The 10,742-nt window shown below is 32.1% G+C and overlaps 1 protein-coding gene across 2 annotated transcripts in view; it reads left to right on the top strand.

The window, feature by feature from the left end:
• The first annotated feature begins 581 nt into the window (after positions 1-581).
• LOC145248132 (2Fe-2S ferredoxin-like) overlaps positions 582-10,742 on the top strand; it is a 54,353-nt gene continuing 44,192 nt past the window's right edge. The window contains exon 1 of one of the 2 annotated variants that reach the window (XM_080109947.1): positions 582-910. In XM_080109947.1, the coding sequence (XP_079966073.1) occupies positions 747-910 (164 nt within the window). In that variant the 5' untranslated portion in view covers positions 582-746. The remainder of the gene's footprint in view (positions 911-10,742) is intronic. The other variant, XM_080109948.1, reaches the window with a different exon arrangement.

The following is a 10,742-nucleotide window of genomic DNA, read 5'->3' as shown; positions in this document are numbered from 1 at the left end:
AATAAATACAAATAACTAGTTAGCAAGTTCAGTCAAGTCAAATTAAGAGAAGAAAAAAACTTTTTCGTGTAAAACAAAATTAATTTAACATATGACTTTGTTTTTGCAACAACAAAAAGAAAAAGATTATATAAATTCCAAAACAATTTTTTTCTAAAATAAATTTTTTAAAAAGTATTGCTACGTGACAATGTTAATTTGGGTTCTCATGTAGCTGTCGTCTCCCTGATTCTACTTGTGCTTTTTCTCGCTTACATGCCCCTATTCTGAATTCGTAGCGACTTTAATTTGTTTAATTTTAAAAAGTTACCAACGTTGTTGGAAATATAAAAAAAAATAATAAAATAAAAAAAAATTGAGAAACAAAAATCCTAAACAACATAAACCCCAATACTATTATATATATATATATATATATATATATATATATATATATATATATATATATATATATATATATATATATAATTCGTAATTTATAAAAATAATTTTTATAAATCGTAATCTTAAGCTTAAATAAACTCCAGTTGTTGGACACGTGCTCGAGAAAGTCCATTTGCTTTTATTCTTTTCGTGACGTCACAACTCACATTGGGTTCACCTTCACCTAACGGGTTTTGCACGCCTTCTCCTCTTGTCTTTCTCGTCGCCTTTAATCGACGGGAAGTTTTCATCCGGCGTAGATTTATTTATCTAGAGGATAATCTACCGAGGGGCTACGAATTAATAGATAAAAAAACAAAACAATGTCTATGATAACCGTGTTGATCCCTCGTTTCGCGACGCTCGCCCTCCGATCCACATGTCGAGTTCTTCGTTTTCCACGTCCATCCGATACCGGACATTACAAATACCAAACATCGCATACCAGGAATTTTCTAGCGACACAACACCGATTAAAAAAAGACAAGTAAGTTTATTATTTAATTTTATATGATTTTGTTCAACAATCCTTTAAAATAAAAAGGAGTGAAGATAACTGTTATCACACATTGATCATCAGTTTAAAAAATTGCTAAAAAAACAACAACAAAAAAAGGTGTAATAAACTATTTGGGTTTGTATTAGATTCGAAAAAGTTGTCAAAAAACAAATATATAACAAATAAATGTTACCAAAGGCAAGATAAGTTACTTTTCTACCAAACTGAATATAATTTTCGTGTTTTTATTCAATGTAACATGTTTATTCAACTCGAAAAGCATAGTGTTTATCGATGTATTGGAAAATTCAAAATGGCGCCAGACTCTCTCTTAAACACGGTAAGTTCGGGAAAAGGTGTTATAAATAATAAACTAGACAAAATACTGTTAGAAATTCGCTCAATATATGTTACCGTGACATAAGTTGACATATATTCGGTGTTTTTTAATAGTATTTTGTCTAGTTTTTTTTTTTTATTTATAACACCTTTCCCAAACTTACCGTGTTAAAGAGAGTCGGCCGCCATTTTGAATTTTCTAATACATCGGTAAACACTGCATGTTTTTCGAGCTGAATAAACATGTTACATTGAATAAAGCACAAAAAATATATTCAGTTTGGTAGAAAAGTAACTTATCTTGCCTTTGATAACATTTATTTGTTATATATTTGTTTTTTGACAACTTTTTCGAATCTATGTGTACAGTAATACAAACCCAACTATTTTTACATTCGAACTACATCACCAAACAGATGTCTGCCAACAAAGTGATTAAAAAAATTAAACTTGAAATAATTTTTAAAACTGTGTGTGTTTTTTTTAAATTGGTTTCGGCATTATTTTCTAATAACATATTTTATTGCTTATACCGACCAGCTCCTATGGATACGCATATTGGCTCTGTAAAATACGACAACGAGTTTCGAAAGTCGACGATACAAATAAAACTCGGGTTCCTGGAGTGGGAGAAAAACAACAATCTTGCCTTTGATAACATTTGTTATATATTTGTTTTTTGACAACTTGGTACTCATGCAGAGAGTGATTCGTGCTGAAATAATGTTATTATTTAAAAAGCCATTCTTAACATTGGAAGGGGAGGGTGTTTTGCACCTATTCTGTAGTTTAATCTTACAATTGAATAAAAAAAAAACTTATAAAACTTTAATTAAACGTGGAAATACGATTTTAAAAAAATAGCGCGGACGGATCACTCTCTGCATTAGCACCGACAACTTTTTCGAATCTGTGTACAGTAATACAAACCCATTAGTCAATGTGGCCTGGTTGTCCCACTAAAGACTTACCAGCAAAGGGTGCTTATTTCGAAAGCCGTTCTTTACTTTGGGAGATTGGGAGTAACTCCTAAAAAACAACTCTTTGCAGGTAAGTCTTCAGTGAGACAACCGGGCAACATCGGTCAATATATTTTTTGACAGATTTATTTTAAACTAAAACAGGAAGTCCGGTTTATTCAAGTTGTGCAATGTCTGTTTACTTCCGTTTTGTGCTGACTGTTCTGCTTTACGCTGAATGCCATGAAAAAGTCACTTCTGATTAATGTTTACCAATTTAAAAGGTACTTACGCATTTATTACCGTGCTAAAATAATGTTATTTAGAAAACCATTCTTAACATGGGGAGAGGGAGTTTTGTAACTATTCTGTACTTTCATCTAACAATTTAATAAAATATATCGTAAAACTTGAATTTAACTTGAAAATAAGATTTAAAAAAATAGCAGGGTAGCATAAGTGCATAAGCACCGTTTGAAATATTATTCTGAAAACAAAACAAACAAACAAAAACAGCCAAGTTCGTTTGCTCATTTTTTTTTTTTATTGGTAAACGTTAATCAGAAGGGACTTTTTCAGGGCATTCATCGTGAAACAGAACGGTCAACACAAAAATGCAGAACTTGAGTAAAGCCCAAATATTTACTATAATTAAAAAAAATTAAATCATTTACTGGAATTTAGACAAAACATCATTTCGGATTTCGTTAGAAAAACGGTGTTTATGAAGATTTGTCCCTTGTGAAAAAAAGAGGGCTTCGTACGGAGGATGTTTTAGTTCTCTTCCACTGCAAGAACTTAGGTACCACGATCGGAAAGTGGGATTGAGAGGTCAGTGCCCCCCGACCTCTGGCCTGCAAAAAATTCTATTTTTTCCAGATTTCAATACAATTCCCAATTTCGATACAAATACCATTTTGGGGTTGTATTACTGTACACATAGATTCGAAAAAGTTGTCAAAAAACAAATATATAACAAATAAATGTTATCAAAGGCAAGATAAGTTACTTTTCTACCTAACTAGATATATTTTTCGTGTTTTTATTCAATGTAACATGTTTATTCAGCTCGAAAAGCATACAGTGTTTACTGATGTATTGGAAAATTCAAGATGGCGCATGACTCTCTCTTTAACACGGTAAGTTTGGGAAAAGGTGTTATAAATAAAAGAAAAAACTAGACAAAATACTGTAAAAACCCTATGTCACGGTAACATATATTGAGCGAGTTTTTAACAGTATTTTGTCTGATTTTTTTTTTTTATAACACCTTTTCCCAAACTTACCGTGTTAAAGAGAGTCAGGCGCCATCTTGAATTTTCCAATACATCGGTAAACACTGTATGGTTTTTCGAGCTGAATAAACATGTTACATTGAATAAAAACACGAAAGATATATCTAGTTAGGTAGAAAAGTAACTTATCTTACCTTTGATAACATTTATTTGTTACATATTTGTTTTTTGACAACTTTTTCGAATCTGTGTACAGTAATACAAACCCAACCATTTTATTTTCGGATTGCTGTAAAAACCCATATAATATGTGCATATATTTTCACAGGCATAAAAATACAATTGTAGAGTTTGATCTATAGATTTTAGGGCACTTCTGCAGGACAGTGACATATTAGCAACAGAGACGAGTTATCGACCCCTGTTCTTCGAAAGAGAAATGACGTCTAGCGCCAGCGGCCATTATGTGAACCTCAAATATAAACATGTGTTTACGATAACACAAAAATATATAATAACAAAATAAATAACACAAAAATATGGAAATCGAAACATTTATTGTATAAAAAATGTATAAAAATATAATTTTAATGTATTAATATAATTTCGGGTTTGTATTACTGTACACATAGATTCGAAAAAGTTGTCAAAAAAAACAAATATATAACAAATAAATGTAATCAAAAGCAAGATATATTACTTTTCTACCTTACTGGATATGTTTTTTGTGTTTTTATTTAAGGTAACATGTTTATTCAGCTCGAAAAACATAGTGTTTACCGATGTATTAGAAAGTTAAAAATGGCGCCCAACTCTCTCTTTGACATGTAAGTTTGCGAAAAGGAGTTAGAAATAAAAAAAAAACTAGACAAAATACTGTTAGAAAGTCGCTCAATATATGTTACCGTGACGTAGGCTGAAATATATTCGGTGGGTTTTTAACAGTATTTTGTCTAGTTTTTTATTTTTAACTCCTACGGCAGGCAAAAAGCTGAAAACTTTACTGGCTAACAGCGTGATTTAATTTCGTTGCCTGCGTGAACTCGTTCACTTAACTTTCACTTTCTGCGTGTCAACTTTTTGATCACTAAATTTGAACGCTTTTCACTTCCTCTCATGTCACAGCGCAGCGGTAAAATCTCATGTTTTCTTTGACTTTCTTTTCCGACTTCGTGTCAGGTGTTCGGGTTCGAGCCTACCTGCCTTACTACCACTTATTTATTTTTTTCTCCACACACACACACCTATAAACACCCGGGCAACGCCGGGTACCCCTCGCTAGTCAATATAATATCCCAACAAAGATTCTTCATAATAATTATTATTTTTTTACTCTTTGTTGCTTGTCGGATTAGTCGGAGATGTGTATGTCATGGGACACAAGTGCTATGGGTTCATAAAACCACATTCCATGAAAATACTTGTAGAAACAGGCACATGGAACAAAGGTTGATAGTTCGGGGCCTCTTAAATTGGAAACTCCTTTTTGGGACGCTGTCTAAGAAGGAGAGACTAGTGGTAGATGCACCAGTCCAGATGTGGCAACAATATTTCATGGGTGGTGAATTGTGGCTTTGATAGTGTCATGTGCAGGTAATTTTTTAGTACGGTAGAAATAGCACACATTCTTTGTAGAGCCTTGACAGTGCCCTTAATATATTTGTTCCAATTCATATTGAGTTTTAAGCCAACGAATTAGAATGATAAGCTCTCGGATAGGGTTTTATTAGTCATGCTAATAGGTGTCCAAGTAGGTTTCTTGTAATTGTTAAAAGATACAGAACTGCTAAAAATGTTAAATTCTGGTCAAAACTTGAATGAATCAGAGGAGGGCGGATTTGGGACTTTTTATTTACCAGTTTAATTGAATAAGTTTATGTTTTAGGAAAGCTGACATACGAATGAAAATCAATTTTGATATTTGTAATTATTTTTTATTCATAAAAATACTGTAATTAAATAAATCTTCTTATATATATGAAACTCAGGAAAAAAGAAGTCTAAGCATGTATAATACAATTATAATAGAACCCCGAGATGCGGTGGCCCTAGGATACGTTTTTTTCAGGTTATGATGTGGAATACAATGTTTTTTCCGGCCCCTGGTTATGGTAATTGCCTCGCCTTATGATGTTATTTATCATGTTATTTGATTATAATTTATATACATGTGTATTATATACTGTACTGTATTTTGTTACTAATTTTTAATGCCGTATCCCGGTGTTCTATTGTATACTGACATAGTTCTTATTAGATTACCAAAGTTAAGTGATATTAAGTCTGGTCAGTACGAGATGGGTAACCAATTAGCGATAACAAGGGCTGTCTGGCATCTCTCCTAACTGTGATGTGAATTTGATATTCCGTAGAAACTTCGTACTTTAGAAAAAGCTGCTTTAGCCTGTCCAGAGTCAATACCACGCCAGGTATTGTTAATGCGGTTTCTATCATTACTGAAGCATAGTAAAAATTTTATCTGTATCTCTACTATTATATAAAAGGAACTTTGTGTGTGTGAGTTCCATATGGAATCTGAAACCGCTGGGCCGATTTTTATGAAATTTCACACAAATGTACTTTATGAACCTGGCAGTGTTCTTAGATAGGTTTTGTATTGGAATGTCTTCGATAAGTATTGATGATCGACAATCTAAATAATCTGATGAAAGAAGGAACAAGCGATTTTTGACCAAAGTTAACACCTTATACAGCCTAACTTCACGAGTACATTTGAGAAGTTTTATTATCACACAAGCCAAAAGGCCTGGCATATAAAATCGTCAGTAGGTTTTTTGAAATGACGGATGCATTCAAAATGAATATTACTGTTTAGAGCACAGCTGCAGCATGACACTTGACTTTTGCATTTAAAATTTTAATTTAAGCCATTATATAAAAATAATTTTATCAAATCGACAGTAAGTTCTCTACAGTGCAATGTAAACTACAATGTCCGTGAAATAAATCACTGTAAGAAAGCATGTGAAGCTTCCTCTTGGTACACAGTGATGGGTCCTCAACTAGAGCAGGCGATCAATCAATTTGATTGTAAAAATGAGCAATTTCACCAATTTCGATGACAATAAAAATATGGGAGTGTGAAATATTTGTTGATCCTCATTCAATCCCGGGCAACGCCGGGTGACCTGCTAGTATTTGAATAAATGCTGATTTAGAAGTTAGAAAACAGTTGTAATGTTAAGAAGGTGACTTAATTGAGAAAATCTGATATTTTGCATGGTTTTGTTTACAAAAGCATTTTATAAGTTTGTAGAAAGGCCAAATTAAGTGTGATAACTTATTTTATGTTTCTGAACCTTTTGAGATGAGGATTGATAATTTGTATTTAGAGTATTTGTCATGGCTGATAGAACGAGAACATGCTACTACTGTGGATTAAATAAAGGATTCCGTTAGAAATTCTGTGCAGATTTCCTTGAGTTGAAACAGAAAGATTCCCAGAGTTTGACAAGATGCACCCAAAAATGGTCGGAGGTCACATCGGCCGGAATATTGTGTGAATACACTCAAGATGAGAACAGTATTACGTTTCTGAAATTTTTTACATGAGAATTGGTTATTTGTGTTTGTTTTTTTTTTCGAACTACTGTTCTCATCTTGAGTGTCACTTTCACAACATTTTGGTTTTCACTTTCTTCGGGTGTAAATAAGTAAATGAGGGATTCCATTCGAGATTCCTAGAGTTTGACAGAAATATTTCAGAGTTAAACAAGATCTGATCCCCATCTGGCATGAATTGAAATGAATGGCTCTGGTCTTAGGGAGGCTCCATGTTTTGAGAAGCTTCTGGGCTTGACCTTTACTCCTGATCTGATATGGAACACGTACATCAAGTCTGTTGCCAAGGTCACTGGAAAAATGATGGGATTCTTCTATCGATCCAGTAGATATCTCACTGCTGATGCAATTCTCTACCTATATAAGAGCCAGGTATGTCCAAGGATGTAGTATTGTTGCCAGGAGCTGCTAGAAAGATCTTATCCTGCCTTGATAGAGTTCAAAATAAACTTCATAGCCTAGAGGGGGATGCCCTTTTCTCTTCCTTGCAACCTGTTTCTCACAGAAGAGACGTTGCAAGCCTGTCTGTTTTATCGTTGTTTTCATGGCAAGTGCTCGTCTGAGCTCCAATCTATGGTCTCCTCGCCAAACTTTCATGAGAAACTCTTGTCTATTTGAAACCACTTTCAATAATTTCCCTCACTCTTTATCTGTGCCTAAACCTAAACGTAGATTCCATGAACAAAGCTTATTTCTTAGAACTGCACGCCTGTGGAAATGTCTTCCATTTGCCTGCTTTCAGCTGACTACAATATGGTCACCTTCAAGTCCAATGTAAACAAATTCTTGATGAGCCGTTCCACTTAAGTAATTTACCGAATTTTCACTACTGACGATTACTACAATATTGTCCCATCGACAAAAAAATTTTAAAAAAAGATACACCGGAAGGACCAAACTTTTGTGAAAATTACACTCCCGATGAGAACAGCAGTCTGAAAAAATCCAAAATAATACTCATTGTAGTTTTTTTCTTCTTTTTTCTTTTTTTTTTCTTTTCTTTTTTTTTTTTTGGCCTTAACAAAATGAAAACTAAAACGTTTTACCGGTATTGACATCACTTCAAAATATAGAAATTGGTTGGTAATTTAAGAAATTAGTATTCATAAAAAATGGTGGTAAATAATAACCTACATTTTTAATTGTGTATACACATAAAATAATTCAAATAATACTTTAATATAATTTTATTTATAATATGATAATCTATATATTAATACGATAGCGTGTGCATTATTTTGTGGGCCACGCTTACGTCTTTTTCTCCCGAGTGATTGTCGTTTAATTGTTGTGACGTTCGATTTCTTGTAATAAATAATTTTACGAAGAATTCATAAGTTTTGGTTTCGGTTTCAATTATAGCTGATGGCACTCATGGTATCTTTTTTTTTTTTTTTTTTTTTTTTTCTTTTTTATAAATAATTTTACCAAGAATTCTTCATAAGTTTTAGTTTCTGTTTCGATTATAGCTGAAGGAACTCAAGTTATATATTTTCTTAAGTTTTGATTTTGGTTTCAACTCCAGCTGATGCATCCAAGTCATATGGATATATCTTTTTTATTTTTCAAATCACAACTGTACGATATATAAGAATCGATAGAAAATTAACTTTATAATTATATATACGAAATCTGCATGAATTAAAATATCATATTTAAGCGTATTTTATGACCGGGCTATGCCAGGTGTCCCTGTTAGCTCAGATAAATACTTTTGCAGTTTTAACAAAAGAGCTACAATAATACCAGGGCATCTCCATTTATGCTGAACATCTACAGAACGCCAACATCAATATATTACATATGAAAGAGTACGCTGTGGAATTTCCACATGTCCTGCTAGTTTAATATAATTTTTATATGCACAGTGTATATATATAAATGAAGCTTATTGATTAACTTGTGAATAAGCATTATATAAGCTAATGTTGTGTGTTAAGAGTGATGTCACAATATGAATTTCCACTGGAGATTTTCTAAATTTTAGCACCTTTCTTTCTATATTAAATAATAATAGTATATCATTTAAGGAATAATTATTAATAATAAATGCAAGGATATATTATATTAGTAAGATTTAGTATATGGTATTACAAGATCAGACTGTCTGAAGATACTGGCTTCCTGACCTAAAATGTATCAAACATTGATGTTGTTTTTGTTTTTTTTCTCTTTCCCTTTGCAAAACTCAAATCATACGCTGAAAAGTCAAAAACAAGAACAATAATTTTCCTCTACAAAATAACCAAACTAAACAAAACGAATAAATATTTGGAAGATATAAACAGTTTGAAGCATAAATTTTTCTTCCAAAATTACTGGATTTGGCATTAAATAACCTGAAAAGAGTTGATATGTGATTAAAAAAAAATTTAAAAAATAAATTAAAAAAAAAAAATGCTATTAGTAACCGAATTTACTACTGAGAACGAAGAAAGTGGCTGTTTTAATTGAAATTTGCTCCTGATAACAAAAATGACCAACCCACCTAGTGGAATCATTTCTTTTACAAAAGTAAATAAATTGAATAGAGCCAGACTGGAATGTTCATTTAGTAGAATAGAATCTATTGATGAGAAAAGTTGAGAAATAACGTTATTATATGGAAGAACGAAAAATATAGGATATTGAAGATGATAAAATCTTTATTTTGTAGGACAGAAACTATTGAAAACAAGTCACGAAATAGACTGAGTTCACCTTATTATATAGACTAGCAGATAGTGAAATGCCCATTTAAAACATTTTTTCTTAGTTGTAAGATATTTTTGTCTATCTGACTTGGTATTTCCGGTTTCATCTTGGGTTTCACTTCCTCTTTTAAACAAAGAATTACTTCTTGGGGAAGGTGCATTTTTTTTTTTTTTTTTTTTTTTTTTTTTTTAGAATATACATCTGTAGATAAGTTGATGATCTAGGGATTGGTATTTCCTGAACTTTTAGGGATGAGAAGATAGACTAGCTTATGCTTATTTAATTCTAACGTTACAACAATCTTTTGAAATACTCTGTGTGTGTGTGGGGGGGGGGTGTAATATATATATATATATTTCAACCTTGGGGATTTTTACTTAGATCATTACAAATTGTTTCAAGAGACGGGACAATAAAAAAAAATCCCATCTCCTCAGCTCTTTTACCTTGAATTGTCTGAGGAGATGGACAGGATTTTTTTTATTGACCCATCTATCGAAACAATTTGTAATGATTTAAATAGAAATCTCTGAGGTTGAAAAATAAAAATATATTTAGCTCTACTCACGTATTGGGCACTTTTTATCCCTGTTTTTTTTTACCAAATATACCTCCTAATATATATATATATATATATATATATATATATATATATATATATATATACACACACACACACAAGCAAGGTGACCTAACGTTGCCCGGAATTGAATGCTTATCAACGGATGTTTCACATTTCCATATTTTTATTGCCATCGAAATCGATGAAATAACCCACTTTTCAATCAAATCGATTGATTGCCTGCTCTAATTAGGGACTCATCACAATACACCTGGAGGAAGCTTCACATGCCTCTCATAGTGACTAAGTTCACAATATATTGTAATCTGCATTGCACTGTAGAGAACCCACTGTTGATTTTATAAAAAAAATTTTTATATTAGGTTGTCCCAAACGTTTGTAAACACTTGCAAAAAATCGAAATTTTACTAAGTAATAACAAAAAAAAA

The sequence above is a fragment of the Euprymna scolopes genome, chromosome 26 (genome assembly GCF_053919585.1).
Source record: "Euprymna scolopes isolate OS-2025 chromosome 26, ASM5391958v1, whole genome shotgun sequence".
In the NCBI taxonomy this organism is placed as follows: Eukaryota; Metazoa; Mollusca; class Cephalopoda; order Sepiida; family Sepiolidae; genus Euprymna; species Euprymna scolopes.
This window is presented reverse-complemented; position numbering and strand designations above follow the sequence as displayed.